Source organism: Diceros bicornis, chromosome 9 (genome assembly GCF_020826845.1).
Source record: "Diceros bicornis minor isolate mBicDic1 chromosome 9, mDicBic1.mat.cur, whole genome shotgun sequence".
NCBI classification, from domain to species: domain Eukaryota; kingdom Metazoa; phylum Chordata; class Mammalia; order Perissodactyla; family Rhinocerotidae; genus Diceros; species Diceros bicornis.
Window position 1 is genome coordinate 4,324,715 of NC_080748.1, and position 26,879 is coordinate 4,351,593.

Here is a 26,879-nt window from a genome sequence, read left to right on the forward strand (position 1 = left end):
AGCAACAGATTACAAATTTATCTTGGAATGGTTAACACTAAGAAAATTAATGTATATACAAAATGCACAAGCACACGAAAAGGTGCTCAACATTAGTCATCAAAGAAATACAAATCAAATCAAAACCACCACATACCACTTCACACTCACTAGGATGGCTATAATAAAAAGATAGATAATGACAAGTGGACAAAGATGTGGAAAAACTAAAAGCTTCCTAAGGTGCTGGTGGGAATGTAAAATGGTGCAGCTGCCTTGGAAAACAATCTGGCAATTCCTCAAAAGTTAAACAGAGTTACCATATGACCCAGCAATGCCAAAATGAAAATATATGTCCATACAAAGACTTGTACAAAATGTCATAGCAACATTATTCATAATAGCCAAAAAGCAGAAATAATTCAAATGTCCATTACTGATAGATAAATAAAAATGCAGTATTATCCATGCCATGGAATATTATTTGGCAATAACAACAAGTAAAGATATATGCTACAACTTGAAAACAGTGTATGTGAAAGCCACTGACAAAGTACCACATACTGTATGATTCCATGTAATAAAAAGACATTAGCTATTTTGGAGTCAATAAACTAAAAATGCAAAAAAAACATTCAACATAACCAAGATGTATACAATGTGAATGGCATCCTGTTAGCTGTAATATTTCTGTACACAGCGCAACTTAAATACTATATACAATGGAACTTAAGAAACTAAGAAGAGCTTTGTTATTTATTTATTTATTTTTTTATTTTTTTGTGAGGAAGATCAGCCCTGAGCTAACATCTGCCAATCCTCCTCTTTTTTGCTTAGGAAGACTGGCCCTGGGCTAACATCCGTGTCCATCTTCCTCCACTTTATATGGGACGCCGCCACAGCATGGCCTGACAAGCCGTGAGGCGGTGCACGCCCCGGATCCGAACCAGCGAACCCTGGGGCCAGCGCAGCGGAGCACACGCACTCAACTGCTTGCGCCACCGGGCCGGCCCCAGAAGAGCTTTGTTCTGATTTAACCCTGAAAGCAATGTGGCAGCACTGAAGTAAAAAAAGCAGGAGTGACATGGTCAAATTTGTACTTTACTAAGGTTGCTCTGATTATATTATGGATTTCCAACTGTAAGGAAGACCAAAGGTACAGTAACAGGAAGCTGTGGTAGTAATCAAATCTGGCAAGAGATGATGGTGGCTATGTCTAGAATGAGAGGAGCAGAGACAGGACAGAGTTGAGAGATATCCAGAAAGTAGAATATGGATTAGTTGGTAACTGAGTGGTCTTGGGACTAAGGAAAAGGGAAGAGTCAAGAATGGTCCTAAGCTTCTGCACGGTGGGATCATTTACTGATATGAACAAAGAAGGAAAGCAGGTTTAGAGTTCTAGTTCTAGACACAGAGTATGAAGTATCTGTGCAACATTCGAGTAGAGATTATACATGGATATATTGGTCTGAAACTGAAGAAATATGATCTGCAAATATATTTTGGAGGTCATCAAAAAATATATTAATTAAGACTATGGGATTGGATAAGACTGTACTAGAAGAGCAGATATAAAAAGAAAGAGAAAGCCAAGGACTGTAGTTAGTGTTATTTTTTGCTATGGTCTTATCTTTCCTTCCTGAGTTTCTTGGTAATGAATAGGTAGTCAAGTTGTCTCATCCATCTCAATGGATGGGCCACTTCCCAACGGTATGATCTTGGGCAAGTTACTTACCTACCTAAGTTTCAGTTTCTCAGCAATAAAATGAGGGTATTAATTGCACCTAACTAGGGAGCTTGTTTAGCCAGCCCTGGTGGGGTAGCGGTTAAGATTTGGTGCTCTCACTGTCTTGGCCTGGGTTCATTTCCCATTCAGGGAACTATACCACCCATCTGTCGATTGTCATACTGTGGCAGGTGCGTGTTGCTGTGACACCGCAAGCTATGCCACTGGTATTTCAAATACCAGCAGGGTCACCCATGGTGGACAGGTTTCTGTGGAGCTTCCAGACTAGACAGACAAGGAAGAATGACCTGGGCACCCACTCCCGAAAAAACTGGCCATTGAAAACACTATGAATAGGAGCAGAGCATTGTCTGATACAGCACCAGAAGGTGAGAGGACGGTGCAAAAAGATGGAGGCAGGGTTCTCCTCTGCTGTCCAGGTTCACTAAGAGTCAGAATAGACTTGGAGACACTAACAACAAAAGGAGATTGTTTAGATGATTAAATGCAAAATACATGTAAAGCTGTATGTGGCACCATAGTAAACTTATGTTAGCTTTATTATTGGCATACATTCAATCAAGGATACTTGTAATTGTTTGACAATTACTCAATATGGTCTAACAGCAAAGAACTGAACACAAAGGTGGCTGACCCAGCTACTCCTTGGTGCAAAGGCTCACGGATTTTCTGCATTATACTCTAGGTTCCAAGGTTAGCTGCTTGTCTTTCTCATCCATGTCACTCAGGCACTCTCTCCAGGGACATTCATCTGAGATTCTTTGAAAATGAAGTTCAAAAATACTTTAGGGCAGTACTACATTATTCTAGCACAAAGAACATTTTAATGATGACCTGAATGAAAACTGAAGCCAAATAAAAGGCAGGTGAGGTAGGCCACAATCAACTAAAGCCTCTAAAAAACGGGAAAAAAAAATTACTGGAAAGAAAGGTACTAAGATAGCCCTATATTTACTAACAGAATCTCATTTCACTCTCAGAAGTGTCCCAGCTAGGTGGCTGAGTCACCCCACATATAAGGCTAGTTATTTGGAGATTACTAAATTGAATCAGATATAGGTCCCAGCCCCAGGGAACCAAGGGCTTATTATGTGAGATAAGGCACAGGTATAATTAATTAAATATTTCTAGCAGAGGCATTACAGTATACTAATAAAGTTTCAGATGTGAGGTCAAATCTAGCTGTGTGACTCTGGGTAAGATACTTTCTCTGACCTTCAGTATTTTTAACAAATTTTAAAGGTTTTATTTAATCAAAACTAAATATACATTTGGTATAAAGCAACAACTAGTTATACCTGATTAATTAAAACAAATAGCAGCCCCCTACTACCTTCATCCATTTCCCCTTTCTGAGAAGTTAACCACTTTCAACACTTTTAGCCAATTCTTCTGGCGTTTATTTCTAAATATCAAACTAACATGTTTATACATCACTATTTATTGATTTTTCCTCCCAGTTTTAGGCATCACCATTGACTTCTCAATAACAAAGATGAAAATTTAGTTCTTTTCCTTCTCACTATGTTTACCACACACACTCAACCATCCAGCCACCTACTTATCCCTTTGGTTATAAGAGTTCTCAACTTTGGCACTACTGACATCTTGGGCCAGATAACTCTTTGTTGTGAGGGACTGTCCTGCGCACCGCAGGATGCTTAGAAGCATCCCTGGCCCTTAAGCACTAGATGCCAGCAGCACTCCCCCAGTTAATGTTTACAGACATTGCCCAATGTTCCCAGGGGGACAAAAACACCTCTGGTTAGGTCACTGGATAAGGATAAGATTTAGTCTTTACATTTTATGACTGTGTATGCTATTCTGAGACAAGACACTAACTGCAAGATTTCAACTTTTCCTTAAGGTCTTCATATATCACTAAGGCTTTCTATTGTGAGAAGGCCTGCCACTAATCACTTAAAAATATTAATGTGGGGGGGGAGGAAGAAGTACATTTGTAAAACTTCTATATCATACGGAAATATTCCTATATTTGCCAACTATGAGCTTTTATTTATGAGCTACTTTGTATTACTGATATACACATGGTAGAATAAACAGACTTTCTTCTGGAGATCAGAGTGGCAGACAACAGGTATTCAAGAAAGTCTGGATATATGGTTGCTGCCTATTGTGACTATGCATATTTTCCCATTTTTGCCTCTTCTGGTGTTCATTTAGGAGTAAAAAGTGATAATCTATGTGCAAGTTTTATGGTTTTCAGAGATAAGCATTATCTTTGTCTAAAGTTTATGAGCTCACTGACTTTAACTTAGCAAAAACTCACAGTCTAAGCAGATATAGGTAAATCATCCATAAAAAAAAGACATGTAAAAATATTAAGACCTAACAGTCATTTATTACCAAATCAGAAGTTCACTAGGTTATATTTGCCATGACTCTTTTGAAAAGATACCCTATGCTAGGTCTTTTTGCCTATTTTTTAACTGTTCATTGTACTCTTCTATAAGCCACATCCAAAGGCTTTGTTAAATATGAGGTGCAGTATATATAAAGAAAATAATAAAGATAACATAAATAAGCCTTTCCTGCAAAACCCTAAAGTGAACTGTGGGTATCACTGTTTCTTCAACTGTTCAATAAGGCTAGCACCTCAGAGTTACTTTTCCCTAAAAGCTAACTACTTAAATCTGTAGCCAGTGAAACAGGGGTTAAGAATGTTTCTAGTTTTACATTTATAACCCATCTTGAATTAATTTTTGTATATAGGATAAAAGGGGGTCAAGGCTCATGTATTTCCATACAAACAAAAAATTATCCCAGCACCATTTGTTAAAAAGATCTTGCTTTTCCCAATTAAAATGATTTAGTACCTTCTAAAATCAATTGACTATATACATGGTTCTATTTCTGGACTGTCTATTCCATTGATCTATTTGTTTATCTTTATATGCCAACACTACACTATCTTGATTACTGTAGCTTTTTAATGTCTTTTTTCCAGCTTTACTAAGGTATAATTGATAAATAAAAATTGTGTATAGGGGCCAGCCTGATGGCGTAGCAGTTAAGTTCACGTGCTCCGCTTTGGCGGCCTGGGGTTTGCTGGTTCGGATCCTGGGCACGGACCTACACACTGCTCATGAAGCCGTGCTGAGGCCGAGTCCCACACAGAACAACTAGCAGGATGTACAACTATGACATACAGCTGTCTACTGCTGCTTTGGGGAGAAAAGAGGAAAAACGGAGGAGGACTGGCAACAGATGTTAGCTCAGGACCAATCTTCCTCAAAAAATAAAAAAGTACATATTTATGGGGTACATGTGATGTTTTGAGATTTTTAACATCTTAAAATTAGGTAGATGATAATTCCTTAACCTCTACCTCACACCACACACAAATTAACTTGAGATGGATCACAGACTTAAATATAAAATCTAAAACTAAAAAGTTTCTAGAAGAAAACATGGGTAAATGTCTTCATCATCTTGGTAGGCAAAGATTCCTTAAATGAGACAAAAAAGTATCAATCAGAAAAGTAAATAGTAAATTAGACTGTATCAAAATTAAAAACTTGGGCTTTTCAAAAACAACATTAAGAAAATGAAAAGGAGGGCCGGCCCTGTGGCTTAGCGGTTAAGTGCGCGTGCTCCACTGCTGGCGGCCCGGGTTTGGATCTCGGGCGCACACTGACACACCGCTTCTCTGGCCATGCTGAGGCCGTGTCCCACATACCACAACTAGAAGGCTGTGCAACTATGACATACAACTACCTACTGGGGCTTTGGGGGGAAAAAAAATAAATAAATAAAAATTAAAAAAAAAAAAAAATGAAAAGGTAAGACACTGTCCAAGAGAAAATATTCTGAATACATTTATTTTACAAAATGATATATATTCAGAATATACGAAGAATTCCTACAACTCAATAACACAAAGATAACTCAATAAAAAAAATAAGCTGAAGACTTGAATAGATACTTTACAAAAGAAGATACATGGTGATGAAAAGGGAATTATCAGCTATAGGGAAATGCAAATTTAAAACCACAATGAAGGGGCCGGCCCAGTGGCGCAGCAGTTAAGTGTGCGTGCTCCGCTGCGGTGGCCTGGGGTTTGGATCCCAGGCGCGCACCGATGCACCACTTGTCAAGCCATGCTATGGCAGCGTCCCATATAAAGTGGAGGAAGATGGGCACAGATATTAGTTCAGGGCCAATCTTCCTCAGCAAAAAGAGGAGGATTGGCAACAGATGTTAGCTCAGGGCTGATCTTCCTCTCTCACACACACACACACAAATCATTTCATATCCATCAGAATAGCTTAAATAAAAACAGACAATACCAAATTTTGGTGAGAATGTGTAGTAACTGGAACTTATTAAGCTGTCATTGGGAGTGCAAAATTGTAGAGAAAAGAATTCCTCATTGTAAGGTCTACATAGAGTAAAAATTGGAAACAAGCTTACTTAAATCAATTGATTTCAATGCTCACTTGAGATGGGAAAGCTCAATGACAGAATGACAAAAATGGAACTAAATTGAGAGTCTAAGATAAATCAGAGAGAAGCTATTATATATTTGATCATTTAAAAGTCACTAAAAAGAATTACCTGTTTATATTCATTAACACAACTTCGGCAGCAAAATCTCATCTGCTGACCTTCAATGGTCAGGATGTTGTTCCCAGAACTTTTACTGGGCAAGTACTCGCCACACTGTTCACAGCAATTCATTATGAGACCATTGGCCAACCTGTATTTATTGAAGCACTGGTTACTGCACAGTTTGTGTGTCACATTATTAACGCTGACTTCATGACGAATCTAAAAGAAAAACCAGTATTAAATATTAATATTTAATATTAAATGAGCCAGATTAGCACAGTAAGCAACGAGATAAATAGTTTCTTGAACAGAAACAAAGAACCTCTAGTAATTTCTCAGTGGAAGAAATATTCAGCAAAAAGACTAAAAAGCACATTTCGTTATTCTTTCATTTTTATCTTTGATTTCTTTGTAAAAGTCATTATTTGATTTTACAAAAGAGGAAAATAAGGGGCCAGCCCGCAGGCGCAAGCGGTTAAGTGCGCGCACTCTGCTGCGGTGGCCCAGGGTTCGCCGGTTCGGATCCCGGGTGCGCACCGACGCACCACTTGTCAAGCCATGCTGTGGTGGCGTCCCATATAAAGTAGAGGAAGATGGGCATGGATGTTAGCCCAGGTCTAGTCTTCCTCAGCAAAAAGAGGATTGGCAGATGTTAGCTCAGGGCCAATCTTCCTCAAAAAAAAAAAAACAGGAAAATAAGATTCACAGAACAAAAAGCAATAAAATCAGTAATAATTTCACCAGAGACATTCAAGAATTACAGAAAATGAACTGGTTTAGATTTTAATACGACTTGCTTAAAAGAAATGGATTGGGGGGCCGGCCCAGTGGCGTAGTGGTTAAGTGCGCGCGTTCCACTGCTGGTGGCCCGGGTTCGGATCCTGGGCGTGCACCAACACTTTGATTGTCAGGCCATGCTGTGGTGGCGTCCCCATATAAAGTGGAGGAAGATGGGCACGGATGTTAGCCCAAGGCCAGTCTTCCTCAGCAAAAAGGAGGGTTGGCAGATGTTAGCTCAGGGCTGATCTTCCTCACACACACACATTAAATAAATAAATATTAAAAAAAAAAAAAAAAGAAGTATTAAAAAAAAAAGAAATGGATTGGGAATTCTTGGTATTATAAACCTCATTGCCTTAGACAATTTGTAGGAAGGGCTAGGGAATCAATATATTCAGGATGGTGTCTATGTACACCTAAGTAGGGTGGTTCTTGCCTCCCTCAGCTCTGTGGTAACTGAGACAAAATCATGTCCCGAATTTGCATGGCTCTGGGATAAGCAGCACCAAATTCAGTTACCAAGGACTGTGTTAATTCAGGACAGCCTGTATGCAGGCTTCTTCCTTCAGCAACTAGAGAGGGCAGTACCACTTAAGAAATGTGAAGTTATCAACATACCCCATTTGTTCTACACGCTTTTGTACCACTGGTTGCTTCCTTCATGTCGTGACTCTACAATTTTAGTGTGGCTAGTAAGAACAAAATCCATCATAAAACAATTGCTTTGTATACGAGTACATCCAATTCCATAGAAAGAGATGTGTACTCTCTACACTATACAAATGAGATATTTGTTCATAAGATAGTTCTAACACATCCTTATTCCCTTTAACTTCACTGTGTACATGTAGGACACTTGCATTATGTAGATGGCAGAGCATATAATAGCACTTTAAAGTTAAAATTATCCCTGTTAGCCTAGATAATAACTTAAGATAAAAAAATCCAGACCTCTGTTAGTTTACTACAGATTGTACATCTTGATTTATTCAGAACTCTTTTCCTAAGATTCTGGTTGTCTTCATAGGGAGACAAACAAGATGTACTACAAAATTCTTGGAAGAATTCACTTGACTCCACTTGAGGAACAATAGTAGCCCTTTTTGTAGATGCATCTCTGAAACACAAGTGATAGACACACGATTTAAGAATAGTGCATTTTAATAAAAGTCAAATATATGAACAATAATCGACATTTTTCATTTCTCATGATTTAATCCTAGGAATCAACTATACTTTTTGAATCTAGTAAAGTCCTCTTTTTGGTTTCCTTGCCAACACTTCCTAAATAATAAGGGAGGGGAAGATTTGGAGGTAAAAATATTTCGTAGCACAAGAACCTTGCCACAGGTTCTCATGATTTTTAGAAGCATTCAAAAAGGCTGGCAGCAACCTGATAGAACTAAGGTAGCAGATGGCAAAGAGCGTGACGCAAAGGCAGTAGCAGGGAGAGGGTCAATTTATTTCTATACCTACACTCCATTTTCCTGCCAAGAGTAAGTACAGTACAAATGAGCCCACAGCTCTGACAGACTCTAGGATAACTCAGGCTCAATAAACTCAACATCCCTACAACAACTCTACTCATGAATCTATGCAGCTCTCCGATTACATTCAGAACATATATTTATACTGCCAGTATTCAACCATACGGAGCCACGTTGAAAGGTACAGCTTACTTTTTACATATTACATTGCGCTTCTTTGGAGTACGCTTATGAGAGAAGGAGGAAAGGCAGGTGGTAGAACAAAAGAGGTGAGCTGATCCTTTTCGTTGATAAGCTGTCTGTCCCTTCTGTAAAGGTTTTTTGCAGTTTGCACAAGTGATTTTAGCTGGTTTAGTGGGTTGCTGTTGGGCTGAAGGCTGGAAAATCTGTTTAGGAAGGGAGGCCACTGGTGATAAAGAATCCACCCCTGGCTGTTTCTGATTACGGGGAAATGATGCTGACTGGGAGATCCAAGAATCTTAAAAATAAAACACACACACACAAGTCATGGAACAATTCAAAATTCACAACAGAAAAATATTTTAAATTTTCATTTTGCAAAAGTTTAAGAGACGAGTGAGGCAGCCATGAAAGCAACTGGTTAAGGCCAGGCAGCCTTGGTGCACAATCCCAGGGGAACTATCCACTTTGTATTCTAAGGGAATGATACTCTATTGTGCCAACAATGTAAATGGTGGCCCTGTAATTGTGCAATGCAGTAGTCATCATCTCCTGAAGTCAAATCTCCCAGGTTCAAAATGTATCTTCTGAACTTACTAGATTGTCCAAGTATATTAAATTGTGTCTTGGTTTTCTCAGCTATAAATTGGCAATGATACTTAACTCATCAGAGTGTTGTGAAATCTAAATGAGATAATGCATATAGTAAAGCATTATGTTTGCTACACAAGGCACTTGCAAAAAATATTAGCCACTTTTTCTTATCTGAGAGGAAAGTATTAATACATTATAAAATAAAGCAAATATGCAAATACAAAGATAACTATAGAGTCTGGTACGTGATATCCATTTTCATAACAGCTTCCTCCTCAACATTTTACTACGAAAAACTTAAACCATATAGAGAAGCTGAAAGAATTTTACAGTGAACACCCATATGCCCACGAAGTAGATTCTACACTATTTTTACTATTTTTGCTTTATCACATCTATTTACTCATTCCTCTAAACAATTAATCCATCACTTTTATGTATTTCAAGTACTATGCAGACATCAGTACACTTTCCTCCAAAATACTTTGAGATACATATAAGTTAGACATAACATTTTAAAGTAACTCTTTCTATAATTACTTTCCAGCCTTCTAATATATTATTTCATAGGCATTAATATATGTGGTGGATTACTCACTCAGCTTTCCTAACTTCTCAAGGGACTCCTCCAGTATGTATTATTGTTAGCTTAAAAACGGTACAATATTATGTACAGCTAATAGTGCTTCTCAAACTTTAACATACATGAGATCACACAGGAATCTTGTTTAAACAGATTCTAAATCCAGTAAGTCTGGATTTAGCTAAATTCTGGATTTCTAGCTAACTCTGGGGTGACGGTGACACTTTGAGAAATAATGCCCTAGAGTAGTGAATTATTCTTTCATCTCTCTTCAAAAATAGATTTTGTCATTAGCAAGAGGCCTATGGCCTCCTCCACCTATCACAGCTCCAAAGGCCTCTCACAGTACTACCAACACTAACAACTCTTCTTTTCATTTCTAAATTCTCATCCACTACTTCTAACTTTCTTTGTCTTATTTCCAGATACTTTTATCTTATAGGCAAAAACAAAACAGAACAAGCAACAAACGAAATTCTTTCATTCCACAAGATGAGATGGTGGCAAATATGAAGTATATTCCAATAAAGTTTTTTATCACCAACTACTCAGAGAAGAAGCTTCTTTACTGTTAAATTTTCCTACTTCTGAACCATTCCTCTAGAAAACAAAAGCAGGGACCAGCCCTGCGGCGCAAGCGGTTAAGTGCGCGCACTCTGCTGCGGCGGCCCGGGGTTAGCCGGTTCGGATCCCGGGTGTGCACCGACGCACCGCTTGTCAAGCCATGCTGTGGCGGCGTCCCATATAAAGTAGAGGAAGATGGGCACGGATGTTAGCCCAGGGCCAGTCTTCCTCAGCAAAAAGAGGAGGATTGGCAGATGTTAGCTCAGGGCTAATCTTTCTCACACACACACAAAAAAAACAAAAGCATTCTGAAGCATTCCAACGAAAACAAAAATTACATATTCATCTACAGAATAAACATAGGTTACACTTGGGGATCAAACTTCTCTGCATATCATCTGGCCAACAAACTAGATTTAATAAATAACAGAAATAAAAGATAGCAAACCATTACAAGATTTGTCATTACCATTAATATGAGAAAAATAAGAACCCTGAAGACAAAAACATTTGGCTTTTACATTTTGTAGACATCCATAAAGGGGACATATTTATATATAATTATGGAAAGTGAGGCATCAACTATACTGCTCAAATTCTGAAATTTTTTCCACCTTAGCTTTGGTGTATACATAAAGAAAATGTTTCCTTTGTTTATACTGCAACTATCTAATTTCTCGTAATTCCAAAGTTTACTTCATCAAATTTTTATTTTATTTTATCTTTGGTATTAGTGTCTCCAGGTTAAACTTAAAGTTAACTCTCAACCAAATTCTTCCATGCCCTATCCCCAGAATAAACGTTAGGAAAAGGGGTCTAGTGGATTCTTTAGTCCAAATCCCTCATTTCATGCAAGGAAAATTAGGACCTAGAAGTTAGGTGATTTGCCCAAAAGTCCAGTAAGTACTAGATCTACTATTTAACTTTCAGGTATTCTTCATTTTTTCCTGCATCTGAACTCTTCTGCCTAAAGAACAATCTTTTGGTACTTCTTTAATGTTGGTCTGCTGGTGAAAGATCTTTCAGTGTCTTGGTGAGGTTTTTTTTGGTTGTTAAAATATATACACAAAGTTTATAAATCTTAAGTGTATAGCTCAATGAAATTTTTTTACAATGAATATACTTGCATGACTACCACCTATATAAACATATAATTTCCAGTACCCCAGAAGCCTTCCTTATGTCTTTCCCACACAATAACTTCCCTCCTTTCCCACAAGCCATCCTTATTCTGACTTTAAAGGTTAGTTTTGTCTTATCTTGAACTTCATATACATGAAATCATATAGTATGTACTCTTTTGTGCCTAGTTTCCTCAACATCTTGTCTGTAAGGTTCATCCACATTGCAATGTAGTAGTTCATTCTTTTTCACTGTTGTCAAGTACCATCGTGCGGCAAATACTATTTAATCTACTCTTTATGGACATTTGGATTGTTTCCATTTTTGACCATGATTTCTGTACATGTCTTTCAATGGGTTCTTACCCCTGCCTGGGATTGTAGGTTAATGTTTTTTCTTCATTTTAGAAAATTCTCAGTCGTACCTCTTCTGCCTCATTTCTTTCCTCCTCTTTCTGAGACATTAATTACATGTCCTTTTCATCAAGTGTCCTAGGTATCTTACATTCTTTTCCATGTTTTCCATTTTTTTGACTATGATTCAGTCTGGATAATTTTCTCTGATCTATCTTACAGTTCATTCATACTCTCTTCAACTGTGCTCAACCTGCAGTTAAAATGCAGTTTCTTGAAATCTGTGTGTGATAATCCTATTATCTGGATCTCTTGTAGACGCACTTCTGTTGTCTGCTTTTTTTTCTCTTGATTTTCTGTCATATGGCCTTGCCTCCTCATATCCCTGATGGCTTTGTATTGTTTTTATATGATAAACTGAAAAAGAAACTGAGACTCTGGGTGATGTTAGCATCCTAATCCAAAGGCTGGAAGGCGTTTTTCACCAGTATCCCTCTTTGTGGGCCCCTGTGAGTCTGCTGGAAGCTCCATTTAGATTCTCCACCTTTCTCAGCAGCTTTTTCTGGAAGTGAACACACACTCATAAGAGAAAAGCAGCCCCAAGTAACAGATTACTTCTCTGAGGTCCCTTCTCTCAGATTTTAGAACTATTACTTTTTTAACTGTATTTGTAGTTCTATGATGCTTTCAATAGATATTTCAAATATTTTGTCTTTTTTTTCCCCTCTAATTATTCCCTGCAGGAGGGATAGGAATTACCTAGTCTATTATCAGAAGCAGAACTCTCTATAATCAGTATTATGGCCAGAAATGTCAATAATGCAATAAAAATACAACATCGATGCAAGAGCAATTTCTTTTTTTGTTTTCTTTGGTGAGGAAGATTAGCCCTGATAACATCTGTTGCCAATCCTCCTCTTTTTGCTGAGGAAGATTGGCCCTGGGCTAACATCCTTACCCATCTGCTTCTCCCTTAAATGTGGGACGCCTGCCACAGCATGGCTTGATAAGTGGTGCATAGGTCTGCTCCTGGGATCTGAACCCACGAACCCCAGGCCGCCGAAGCAGAGTAAGTGAACTTAACCACTACACCACAGCGCTGGCCCCAAAAGAGCAATTTCTAAGTTTACGTATGTTCTGTGATGAGTATTTTCCTGTTTATATAAAGATACGTGATGAGCAGAGAACTTTCACTGAAAATAGTCTACCCCAAACGTTAATGAAAGGATTAAATGACTCAAAGGTCCCTTCTAATGGACATAATCCTATTTTCATAACAGGAAATGCACAGTTTTCTGTGTACTTTATGCAGAGCCATAGTTTTATATGATGAAATTTGAACTATAAGCCCTAGATGTAAATATTACTCAACTTCAGAAATCCTCAACTTGTTTTTGTTTTTTTCTTTTTCCTGTGCTGGAAAACCTCTAATTTATAGATCTGGGAAGCACTCAGCAACTAAAGTAAGACACTCTGGGGGAGCTTTGACTCTAAATAATAACAACAATTATAATAATAATATAATTGCTGCCATCTTATTCTATGTCTTCAGGTAAAAATTGGTCAGTTTTGCTAAAGCTGACAGCGAGCAAAAACAAAATCTAGAGTTAATATTAAAATCAGGCAGCTTTTACTATGCTACATTCAAGTTAAAGAGTAAAAAATAGCAACAACAATGACAAAACAACTGTCCTTTTGACAAGTGACTTAACCTTTAAGAAAGCTTCAAACATCTTCATCACTCTTTACCTGACGACTTGATGAACATTCTTTGTAGAATTCTAGACTAAGTGTTATATTTAAAGGATACAGCCCTGTAACTTTTGTCCCCAAAAAGAGAATTTCAGAGAACTCAGGAACATTGTAAATTCATCTATACTTCACAAATAATAGAAATTCGTTGCCACATATCATAAACAAAATAGTTTAAATGTAGTTAAGAACTTCATTTAATGAGTGTCAAGTGAGTCGTTTAGTGCTTTTTGTCTTTCTATGTTTTAAAATCACTGATATTTTATGTGATGAGAAAGTATCATAGAAATGTAAAATACAGTTTTGAATTAATGAGATAAAAGGATGATAAGAATAAAAATAAATCCTAGAGTAATCATCAAATGTCTATCAAACAACATTTTCAAGGCTCAATTATACCCACAATTTGAGTGGAATGACAGCACAGCATCTAACTACAGTTAAGTATCAGCCTATGCTATGCTTTGAAATTAAAGAACATCTTATTTACCCACATTTACCATTAAATACACAACTTCAATTTACTCCACAAGGTGAAAAATAGTCAAGGCTGATACATAAAAGAAACACAAGGAAAGGCATCTGGTTTTCACTCCACTTAAGAGCTTCTATGGGACCCGGCCCTGTGGTGTAGCAGTTAAGTGCGTGCACTGATACACTGCCTGTCAGGCCATGCTGTGACGGCATCCTCAACAAAAGGAGGACGTTGTTCTTCCTCAACAAAAAGAGGAGGACTGGCATGGATGTTAGTTCAGGGCTGATCTTCCTCACAAAAAGAAAAAAAAAGAGCTTCTATGTACATAAAATGGAATTCATGCTTGCACAAATATACATCTAAAATTTAGGAAATAATTACAAAACTAAAAATAAAAGAAATACACAAATTCAAGAGAATGATTTCCAATGGACACTATTTCAAGTCTTCAGTATCTTCAATTGCTTTTAAGTTTAACACATCTTCAATATAGAGATCACAGGTTTTTCATGATATTACTTCTCAGGTTTAACTCATAATCAATAAACAAAAGATGTACATAGTAATAAACGGATGACAAACATGAATGAACAAATTGATAAAAAGTTTGCAAATATATTTTTATTTTTTAAAGATTTTATTTATTTGTTTTTCCCCCGCAAAGCCCCAGTAGATAGTTGTATGTCATAGCTGCACATCCTTCTAGTTGCTGTATGTGGGACGCGGCCTCAGCATGGCCGGAGAAGCAGTGCCTCAGTGCGAGCCCGGGGTTCGAACCCGGGCCGCCAGCAGTGGGGCGCACGCACTTAACCGCTAAGCCACAGGGCCAGCTCTGCAAATATATTTTTAAAAGTTCAATGATGTATAAATTAAATTAAAATGATGTCCCCTTTCACTGATCAGTTTAGCAAACACTAAAGCAAACACTAAATAATATTCCTATCCCTGAGGAGAGCTCACAATATGGAAAAAAACCCTCTTATGTTGTAAGGAATGTAATACAATTTTTTGGTGGGAGCAATTTTGTACTAACCATCAAAAGCTTTAAAAATATGTTGAGGGCCAGCCCCGTGGCTTAGTGGTTAAGTGCACGTGCTCCGCTGCTGGTGGCCTGGGTTCGGATCCCGGGCACGCACCGACACACTGCCTCTCCGGCCATGCTGAGGCCGCGTCCCACATACAGCAACTAGAAGGATGTGCAGCTATGACATACAACTATCTACCGGGGCTTTGGGGGAAAAATAAATAAATAAGTTTATCCAAAAAAAAAAAAAAAAATATGTTGACATTTTGACTTAGCAATCCACCTATAGGAACTTTTCAAGAAAATAACACAAGTGTGCCAAATTTACAGAGATATTCATGAGAAACCTATTTACAATTGCGAAGACTAGAAACAACCTCAAATAACAAGCTATTAAGTTAACTATAAACATAAAAAGCTAATTATAGGGGCCAGCCTGGTGACGCAGCAGTTAACTGCGTGCGCTCTGCTTTGGTGGCCTGGGGTTCGCAGGTTCGGATCCCGGGCACACACCGACGCACCACCTGTCAAGCCATGCTGTGGTGGCATCTCATATAAAGTAAAGGAAGATGGGCACGGATGTTAGCCCAGGGCCAGTCTTCCTCAGCAAAAAGAGGAGGATTGGCGTTGGATGTTAGCTCAGGGCTGATCTTCCTCACACACACACAAAAAAGCTAATTATATTTGACATTAGCTAATATACTTAATGACGAAATGTCAAATGCTTCCCCCTTCACCACAGGTCAAGAACAAGACAAGGCTTTATACTCTTACCACTTCCATTCAATATAGTATTAGAAAAAGAAATTAAAAAAGGGATCTGTGAGGTCAAACCATTTACATAATAATACTAAGATTACTTGCCTTTTTCATTGTGTTGGCATCTGCACTAATGGTACAAAAGCAATGATGGGTAAAACTGCTGGCAGTGGAACCAAATTGTACTACTCAAGTTTCCTTCACTATCACGCATTTGCAGAAAAGAAAAGTGTCATCTTCATTTATGGTTTTTATTCCAACACCAAGTAGTGGATACCATTTTGATGCCAACCATCCGGAGTTGGCATCAGACCCCTGCCCCACAGGTTTAAAGGCACAGTCCCCAACAAGACTGCTTTCACTTCAGATGGCACTGGTACTTCTGGCCAACTGGCTATAAATCTGGGAAGTTCCTAAGACCCCCTTCAGGTTTGATAATGTGCTAGAATGACTCAAAGAACTCAGGAAAGCTCCATACTTATGATCACAGTTTCATTATAAAGGAGACAAATCAGGACCAGCAAAATGAAGAGATATATAGGCTGAGGTCTGGAAAGGTCCCAAATGAACAGCTTCTGTGCCCACTCTTCGTGGAATCAGGTAGCACCATCCACCTGGCACAGTGGTGAGTTCACCAACCAGGAGGCTGCACTGAGCTTCAGTGTCTACAGTTTTTGTTGGTGTTTCATTGCGTAGGTATGACTGACAGAATTATTCATTGCACCTGATTGAACTCAATCTCAAGCCTTCCTCTCCTCTCTTGAGATAGGGGTTGGCTTAAAGCCCCAACACTCTAATTACATGGTTGGTCTTTCTGGTGACCCTCCCTCAGCCTTAGTCACATCTCACCTCTTAGCACAAATTCGGGTGTGATTCAAAAGGCTCATGAATAGAAAGGCACTCCTATTACTTGGGAAATTCCAAGGATTTAGTCTCTCCCCCAGAACCAGGGACAAAGGCCACTGAAATTATTATCCAACAGATGTCCTTGATGAAACAGTAAAAATTAGCATTCATTTTACTAAATTTTAGCCTTTGACTACATTTCCATATTCTGTATGATGAACAGGGAAGCATGCATAAACTACTTCTGTTTCATACCAAAGTACAGTGGTTGACAGAACAAAGTACAAAGGAAAAGCAGATGAGCACTTGTGAAACTGCTGCATTGCAAGTTAAACTAGCCTTTTTTTTTTTTTTTTACAAAATACTATTTTTACTTGAAAGAATGACTGACTAGTTATTGACATTTTCTTGAAAATACATCAAATAAGGCTGTCACTTCAAGAAAAATGACAGCATTTGTTGCCAATGAGAAAATTTGAGCTTTGAAGTGAAAATTAGAATCTTTGAAAACTTGTATCCATCACTGTGAGCCTGACAGCTTTCCTAAAGTATCAACATTAAGATCTCTGTAACTCAGTGAATCACTATTTTCCAAATAACCAAAGCACAATGTCACTAAATCATACAAAGGTAAAAGATCTATTCAAAGATCAATGAAGTTTTTTTTTTTAATTTTTATTTATTTATTTTTCTTCCCCCAAAGCCCCAGGAGATAATTGTATGTCGTAGTTGCACATCCTTCTAGTTGCTGTATGTGGGACTCAGCCTTAGCATGGCCACAGAAGCGGTGCCTCGGTGTGCGCCCGGGATCTGAACCTGGGCTGCCAGCAGTGAAGCGTGCGCACTTAACCGCTAAGCCACAGGGCCAGCCCTGAAGATCAATGAATTTTAATGTAATAGAGTATGAAAAGTTCATTATATGGCTTCAGATTCCACACTGTAAGAACTTTTAAGAATCTACCACTTTTCAAGTTTTGGTGCTGTGTCAAAGAAAAAAAAAACTATCTACAATTATCTAAAAAGGCTATTAACATAGTGCTCCCTTCTACAACCACTTATCTGTGTAAGGCCAGATTTTCTTCTTATATTTCAAACAAAACAAGATACTGCAACAGATTCAATGTAGAAATAGATGTGAGGAGCTAGATATACCTCTTTTAAAGAGAGTTGCAAAAACATAAAATGATGTCACTCTTTCCACTAAATTTTTTTGAAAATAGTTATTTTTCATTAAAAATGGTATTTGTTATATAATACATAACTATTGTTAAATGAAAATACTTTTAAAGAAGTTTTAATTTCTAATAGGATAATTAATAGATTAAAAAAAAATCTTTGGGATCCTCAATCATTAAACAAGAGTGAAACTGAGAACATAAAGTTTGACAACAACTGTCCTGTGGAAATAATAAACACTGTAAACAAAGACATTTAGTGTAGAATTTCAACAGTAAAAAATGGGAAACCACAGAAATGCTAAAGAAGGTAGAGGAATGAGTATCTCAAACAAAGGAATATATTATAGCCACTGAAACTTCCATTTTTAAAATGACATACAAAAATTCAGATTAAGTAAATCAAAACAAAAAAATATATATAATATGCCCTAAATTATATTTTTAAAAACCAGAGAGGCAAAAGATTGAAAGCAACCAAATCAAAATTTTAACAGTGGTCACTTCTAGTTAGTGGAATAAGGTGACAGGTATTATTTCCTTATTTCTTTCTTTCTTTTTTTTTTTTTGTGAGGAATATCAGCCCTGAGGTAACATCCACGCCAATCTTCCTTTTTTTTTTTTTTTTTTTTTTTTTGCTGAGGAAAACTGGCCCCGGGCTAACATCTGTGCCCATCTTCCTCCACTTTATATGGGAAACCGCCACAGCATGGCTTAGACAAGTGGTGCATTGGCGCCTGGGATCCGAACCCCAGGCCACTAGCAGCGGAGTGCGTGTACTTAACCGCTATGCCACAGGGCCGGCCCCTTCTTATTTCTAACTACGATTTTTTTCCTAATAATAACGTATTCTTATAACCAGAAAAAAGGATTAATTTAACAAAATAAAGAAAAGAAAATATTAGCATTCCATTAAAGCAATAAGTGATTAGGTTCTTAGCTCCAGTTACTTTTCAGGCCTTGTTCAAAATTCTAAGTTGGTCAGTAGTTAAAAGCACTAAAACTGTCAAAACAAACAGAAAAACCACCCCAAAAAGCCACATACTAATTCATGAACAAGCCACAAAAAAGATTTGCTAAATTTTAAATAATTTTCATTTTATTAAAGGAAGACTGTCTACATAAAAGTTTTTAAAATGCAGGTCTCTGATTTAAAGGCAAGAAAGTCTTCCAGGGCTGGCCCGGTGGCGCAAGCGGTTGGGTGCGTGCGCTCCGCTGCGGCGGCCCGGGGTTCGCTGGTTCGGATCCCGGGCGCGCACCGACGCACTGCTTTGGCGAGCCATGCTGTGGCGGTGACCCATATAAAGTGGAGGAGGATGGGCACGGATGTTAGCCCAGGGCCAGTCTTCCTCAGCAAAAAGAGGAGGATTGGCGGATGTTAGCACAGGGCTGATCTCCTCACAAAAAAAAAAAAAAGAAAGTCTTCCAACTTTAAAAGTGAAGCAACTAATAAAATGCTGATTTAAAAATGAAAATCAGAGACAAGCAGTCAAAAAGTAAACACCTGAAAAGCAAAAACTGAAATTTCAAGTTACATAATTAGATTCAATTATCACATAATATTACTTTATTCTTTCAGTTCACTATCCATCTTTTTACTCTATGATTTTTACATTAAAATAAAGATAATAGACAAAGATGGTGGTAGCAGTTGAAGGTTTTCAATTAAAACACTTTAGATGTAAATCACATTGGGTAGGGGCCAGCCCCATGGCTTAGCCGTTCAGTGCTCAAGCTCCGCTACTGGCAGCCCAGGTTCGGATCACACGCGTACACCCAATGCACCGCTCGTCCTGCCATGCTGAGGTGGCGTCCCACATACAGCAACTAGAAGCATGTGCAACTATGACATACAACTATCTACTGGGGCTTTGGGGAGAAAAATGGAAAAAAAAAAAAAGGAGGAGGAATGGCAGTAGATGTTAGCTCACGGCCGGTCTACACACACATGCGCGCGTGTGCACGCATGCCGGTCTATACACACACGCACGCGCGCACACACACACCAGGTAAAACAGATTACTAATTCCGGAAAACACAGCAACCAAGTAGACTGCACAGTTTTATTAAGTACAATATTCTATCTTAACACAAAAGTCAAGAGAAATGAAATATTTCACGTATAGAATGTAAATAAAATAGACATAGGTACCAAAAATAACAGGCAAAAATTTACTTGCAGTAGAAGGAAAATATTTAATATTACTTACTACTTACCAGGACTGTGATGAGTTGCAAATCCTCCATTCTGAAATTCATCTCCTGCCACATTCATTCTACCAGGATTAAAAGGTCCTACTGCAGTCTTGGTCTGTGAAGTCAAAGATGGGGTGTATGTTTGTATATTAACACCAAAATTACTTGACTGCAGTCCTTTAGCGACATCTCCCAAGCTGGTATTCTACAGTGATGTTATATGCGTAATCATTAAGTTCATATCTCGCCCAGCATTCAGAGCTTATACCTGTTTCTAAGGTTGTAACATGAGTAATACGAATTTCAGAGTCGATTCTGTAGTGATAACACTATAACCCATTCCTGCATTTACCTTACTTCTTGAAAGACTGGAAGTGGAGAAATCCAAATCTTTGGCTCTGTTTTTAGTTCCAGGAAGTCCCCACTCAATAAAACTGGAAGAATTTTTCTTTTTCCCTCCATTTGTTTCTACATCCTCTTCATCATCAATGACAATTGTGTCACTTGTATTTCCCTTCTGAGAAGCCAACTCTCTTGAGGAAGGAAGAATTACGGAATAATTTCCTCGTAGCTTTTCATTTCTTGAGGAAGCAAATTTAAAGTTTCTTTGATCAGCTATTGCTGGAGGAGAATTTGAAGGAGGCTGTATAGATTCAATAAATACAACATCATCATCATCATCATCTTCCGTCGATGAGTTTCTAGATCTATTAACTAAAGGACTAGTTGAGTCACCAAATGAATTTCCTACATCCGTGAGACTAGCCGCCATGGCTTTACTCCCTAATAAAACAGGAGTCTGTTCAGTCAAGTCTAATCCTCCCAATGAACATTTATCCATGCTAAAGAACCTGTAAGAAACAGAGAAACAAACAAAAAAGACTTCTAGTATGTTATGAATATGGCATTTTACTGCAGTGAAATAACACAAATGAAATTTTAAATTCTTTATGTGATTTTTATCTAACTTTTAGGGAAAAAAATCTCACCCATTCTGTTTTCCCTCTCCCATTAACAATTTAATGCTTACCTCTTCAGAGTTTGATGTAAATTAATTACCCAATTTTTGGTAGTCCTTAAAAGAAATTTACTCAATTTAACCTATTCACCCTTTACAGTGAAAAAATACCTAAGTCTTCCTTTGATATAGAAAATAGTAACAAAATAATTCTATCAAGTACCAATAACCAAGAGTCCAAGTATAATCACAATACTACATTTACTTTTATCTACTGAACTGACTATAATGCCGTCCAATCCCTATTTCCCCAGTGCCTTTGGTTATTGTTTTCTAAATTCTCTGCTTCCAACACAACTATGTGATTAAATCTTTCTTAATCTTTCTGGTCCTTGTCCAGGAATGGCCAGACATAATGCCAGGGGTTTTTTACGTAAAATTCTGAAAACAATCCTATGACATAGAGATAATTTAATCCATTTTACAGATCAGTAAAGAGAAGCTAATTAAATTGTTCTGGGTACGCCCAAATAGGACTCAAACTCTAGGCCCCAAATTCTTAACCACTCTGTTATATTCAACAAACACTTCCGTGTACCTACTATGCACTAGGGTATGACAAAGGAAAGGATCCAGCAGAGAGACATAGTTGAAGAATCTGGATCAGTGAATAATCAATGGAGCAAGGCTTTTAAGCAGATGAGAGAAGATAAGGATGTGTGCACAGGTAGTAGTGAAACTGATCATGACTAAGAAATCATCCCTATCTCAAAGGCAAGAGGAGAAGAGTAAGTGTAACTGGAATGTATATAAGAACGTAGAAACAACAGATGGAAAGCTACGCTAAGTTTATACATGCTAGCCTCAGTTTTCTTAGAAACTCAAGAGCATGAAGAAGTAAGAACTGTATGGCTGTTGAATGATTAAGAAAACTCACTTTATACGGCAGTCATCACTCCATTTTAAACATCTTATATTGAAATATGCTAAGTAACATTTTTTTTTTTAACATATTTTTTTTTAGCAAGATTGGCCCTGAGGTGACACCTGTTGCCAATCTTCATGTTTTTTTCTTTTTTCTCCCCAAAGCCCCAGTACATAGTTGCATATTGTAGTTGTAGGTCCTTCTAGTTCTTCTATGTGGGACGCCACCTCAGCATGGCTTGATGAGTGGTAAGTAGGTCCGCACCCAGGATCCGAACTGGCGAACCCCAGGCCACCAAAGTGGAACACGTGAATTTAATTGCTACCACCGGGCTGGCCCCTAAGTAACATTTCTATTCAAAAATTTTCCGAAGTAATTTTAATTGATAATAGTTATAGTCATGTAATAGATAACATTTACTCTTAATAGGTGCTATGCCATTAAATATATTAATTCAATTAATGCTTATGTAAGTGAAGTAGGGACTATTCTTTTTCCTACTTTCCCCATTAGGAAACTAAGACTCAAGAAGAAAGTAATCTGCTTAACCTGCCCAAGTCTCCGTCACTGGAAAGGGTAGTTAGGATTCAAATCCAAGAAATCTTGACTCTAGAATTTATTTCATACCATTACATTATATGCAATTAATGTATAAAACAATTTTTAAAAATTACTTATCTTTTATTAAGATGAGTGAATCCATTAAAACAAAATCAACATTCAAATAAATTTATTTCAAAGATAAAGAAATAACAAATCTAAGGGACCAGTTTAAAAGGGTTATAAAAGAAACACAAAAATTGAAATCATGGTTAACACTTATCCAGTAAGCTTATTATATGGTTGATTTTCAAAGGAAACAGGCAATAATTCAGCATAAATTGAGCTATGAAATATAAGAATTCATTATACACGTATTCTCTCAGTCCTTTCTCTATCTGAATAAACCTAAAAGAGAAAAGAATAGTTTCTGGAAAAGAGCTATAGCTGACTCCATAGTATCCTCTGGTGGCTGCTAGGTCCTATGTTAATCTTCTCAAAGAAAACAGAAAGGGCATTCTTTATGCTAAGCTCATTGCAATCATCTACCTCTGAAAAACAGATTAAGTATTCACCTGCTTTCAAATCCCAGATTATAAAAAAGTTAAACCACTCCTCAAAGTATATAATTTAACCATTAAACACTTTCTTAATTCCATAAACACAAGATTACAGAAAAGTTTTGATTACTTCTACAATATTATCCAAAAACAGAAAAGATTACGGTTTAGCTAATTAGCTGTGTGGCACTGAGCAAATTACTTCACCTTATTGAGTTTTAGTTTTCTAAACTATAAACTATAAATGGGGATAATACATGACTCACAGGTTTTTATTGAGATAACTGGACATGCAAGTCCCTAGCCTCTGCCTGGACCATGTTAAAGAGTACAAAAAATGTTAAATCCTTCTCCCATGAGAAGGTATTCGGGCACATACTTTGCCTATATCCTAGGATTTCAACAAGCGTCAAATTAATCTTAAATATTTACCTATATTTTATACTCATTTCAATCTTTATAGCAATCTTTGGAAGACAGACATAATTTACTCACTTATAAAAAATGTGCCTAGGGGCCGGCCCAGTGGCATAGTGGTTAAGTTCACACACTCTACTTTGGCAGACTGGGGTTTGCAGGTTCGGATCCTGGGCATGGATCTACCCACTGCTTATCAGCCCATGCTACGCCAGGAGTCCCACATATAAAAAAATAGAGGATGGGCACAGATGTTAGCTCAGGGCCAATCTTCCTCAGCAAAAAGAGGAGGATTGGCAATGGATGTTAGCTCAGGGCTGATAAAAAAAAAAAAAAGTGCCTAATAAAAGTGCATTTAACTAACAAAATATGCATTTATAAATGTGCATAATAAAGGTTTATTTACTCACCCTTATTTAGTTTGCACTTGCCAAAGCAATTAAGAGAGCACAAATATGAACCTCATTCTGGCCGACACTAAAACCCAGTCCTTTGTACTACATCATGCTGCAAATACCCTAGGAACACTCTGGTGAGAACAACGGCTTTTCTAAGTGATAATAATTGAGTCACTGACTTGTTACCCTGTCAGTCTTCTAGGTCCCCACTAGTTCCCTTTCCCTATGAAGCCCATCATAGCACTAGAACCATACCCACATCCCATCATAGCACAAAACTACCACAGAATGTGAAATATCACCACTTCAGCTACCCTATGAAAATTACCCAGTTGAAACAATATCCATTCCTAAAAGCTAGACATAGCACCGTACATCCTGACACGTTGTCCTAGGTCTAACTAACTAAAGAGGTGTACTGTGAAGCAAAATAGAATAAGTGCAAAGCCAAGTCTGGCAAGCAGCAACAAGGGCAAAGCGAAGGCAAGAACACCACTACAGGAGATAAACTAATCACAAGGTTCTTTTTGATGAGCAATGGAAAACTGATCAGCTTGAAAGGATAAAATAGGCAGGATCTAAGATTGTACAGAATCCCAAATAATAAATGTACAATTAGAGGTGTTTTTTCAAAAAATCGTCAATTTGAGACTCCTAATAAAATTGATTTAGGCAAAGACTGGTGTTAAAACCATTAACTGAATAGCTGACAGAGACCCGGGCATTTTATTGTTCCAAAATGAACACCACAAAGATTACTTTCTAGTAACAAGGAAAAGACACATTACCTTCATAATGGAGGGATCAGGCTGTCACTACCAATTCAGTGGTCCTTGGTAGAATCACCACTAGTGTGACAACTAGATTATGTATCTCCTGCTGTGATGCTAGCTGGAGGACTGTCAGGGTACATAAATATAAATTTTCCTCAAACATAAGACATACAAAAAAATACTCTTTGTCAACAGTAAAACAAGATAAGATTCAGTGGCTTTTTTTTAACCCGACAGCAAAGAAAAAAAATATTTCTATCCATTGGAAAAGAAAGAAAGTTAAATGTAAAGCATTTAAAAAATAAAGCTACAAGTCCTATTCTGGAACTCTGGAGAATACCAGTGGTGTGAATAAAAGCACCCACTCCCAGTGGTTTCCCACGGATTACTCTGGCTTGGCTCTGAGGACAGGGTCCACCCAAGCAATCAGCTCTTTGCCTTCAAGACAACAGAAAAGTAAACCCCACAGAACAACACCGTACTACTTCGCTAAGTTTATTAAACAGAAAAGCGGGGTAAAATGACTCACAAAAGAAATGTTTTCCTCCTTAATTTCTGCCAAAGCTTCACCAGATTGGCCTAAAGGTGATTCCCGGTCCTAAAATGAGAGTAAAGAGAAAAAATGATTTAGTTACAGACGCAGCACCAACTCCTAACCCAAAGGGAGGAAGCAAAGGGCTAAGAAGTCAAGGAGTTTCCGCGCTCTTCTACCCTCCCCCACCTCAAAGCAGTGCGCAAACCGGGTTAAAAAAACACGAAAGGGACCACGACTGGACAACAGTAAATGTGTTTCTTTAAACTACAAAAGTGGGGGGCGGAGGTGAGCACCAAGCCTGCTCCCGGGAAGGGAGAGGGGGAAGGGCAAACGTTGCCTCGACGCCAGCAGGAGAATTGTATTTCCTCCTAAATTTGCCCACCCAGCGTCATCCCCGTCACTCCGGGCGCCGAACTGGAGGTAAGGGGCGGCTCCCGTCGCCGCTGGGCTGAAATCACCCCTATTTGCCCCAAGCAGTCGCCCTGGGTCCGAGACTTGCCCCCCCAACTGCAGTCGGCGACCGGCAGCGCTGCCTCCTCGTCCGCCATTAGAAACTCGCCCAAAAAAGACGTGAAGAGTACAAGACGCGAAACGCCGGGGAGAAGAGGCGCGAAGGAGGGGACCCGGTGGGGCAGGAGGCAGCACCCTCGCCCCGAAAAACTTGGGGACCTCGGGCCACGGCGGAGAGGGTGGGAGCGCAGCCCCGAGAGCGGGAGAACGAACTGAGGCACCCCTCCCCGCCCCCCCCGCAAGAAAGAAAGGAAAAACACCCCGCGACCTCCCACCGCCCCGGCCCGGGCAACCCCCGGCCCGGGCAACTCCCGCCTCTGGCGTCCGCCTCACCCAGCCCTCCCGGCCTCGCCCTCACTCTCGCAGCCCTTCGGGCCGCACGCGAAGGCGCCTCTGACATGAGCGGAGCCCAGAGCAGCCCCCGAGGCCCCGACGCGGCAGCGGCGACGGCAGCCGCGCCGCGGGGTATTAATCCTGGGTCGGTGGGAGGCTCCGGAGGCTGCCCTCACCCATCTCCGCCTCCCCCGTCCCCTCCGCCTCCGCCTCCTCCTCCGGAGGCTGCGCTGCTCCCGGCCACCCCCACAATCGGCGGACCTGGACTGGAGAGACCCCGGGGATAAGCCTCACCCGGTTCTGGCTGCGGCTCCGCGGAACGAACCTCCCCTCCCCCGGCCCACCCCCCCTTCGGCAACACGCACAACTCCGCTCGGTCCAGTCCCGGGTTTAGCGCCGGTGAGGAGGAGGAGGCGGAGAAGGCGGAGGAGGAGGCGGCGCGGCCGAGCCCGGGGAGGCCCCGCCCTCCACGTCCCCATTGGCTGGGGGGGAGGGCGGGCCGGGGCGCCTCAGGCACGTCCATTGGCTATCTCTGCCTTCCTTCAGGACGCCCCTCGAGGGGGTGGCCCGCGAGGCTGTCCATCAGGCGCAGGCCACACCCCCGGCGTTTCCCTCCCACTCCCCCCCACCCCCGCCGCCAGCCCTCCGCTCTCAGCCGCGTCCCCTCCCTCCTTACCCCCGCCTCCTACCCCGCCCCCACCCCTGGGTCCGTCAGGGTCAGGCAGCCCGAGCTTCGCTGCCC

General features: G+C 39.4%; 1 protein-coding gene across 6 annotated transcripts in view; it reads right to left on the bottom strand.

Annotated features, from left to right (window-relative positions):
- The window catches only part of ZMYM5 (zinc finger MYM-type containing 5), a 123,287-nt gene extending 96,704 nt beyond the window's left edge, over positions 1-26,583 (bottom strand). The window contains exons 1-8 of one of the 6 annotated variants that reach the window (XM_058547796.1): positions 26,432-26,583; positions 25,289-25,357; positions 24,775-24,885; positions 20,541-21,039; positions 20,210-20,303; positions 8,758-9,043; positions 8,030-8,195; positions 6,305-6,517 (exon numbers count right to left, since the gene is read on the bottom strand). In XM_058547796.1, coding sequence (XP_058403779.1) covers positions 6,305-6,517; positions 8,030-8,195; positions 8,758-9,043; positions 20,210-20,303; positions 20,541-21,029 — 1,248 coding nt within the window. In that variant the 5' untranslated portion in view covers positions 21,030-21,039; positions 24,775-24,885; positions 25,289-25,357; positions 26,432-26,583. Of the gene's footprint in view, positions 5,197-6,304; positions 6,518-8,029; positions 8,196-8,757; positions 9,044-20,209; positions 20,304-20,540; positions 21,040-24,774; positions 24,886-25,288; positions 25,758-26,137; positions 26,304-26,431 lie in introns of those variants that run through there. The other 5 variants (XM_058547795.1, XM_058547797.1, XM_058547798.1 and 2 more) reach the window with 5 other exon arrangements.
- Between the last annotated feature and the right edge of the window lie 296 nt (positions 26,584-26,879).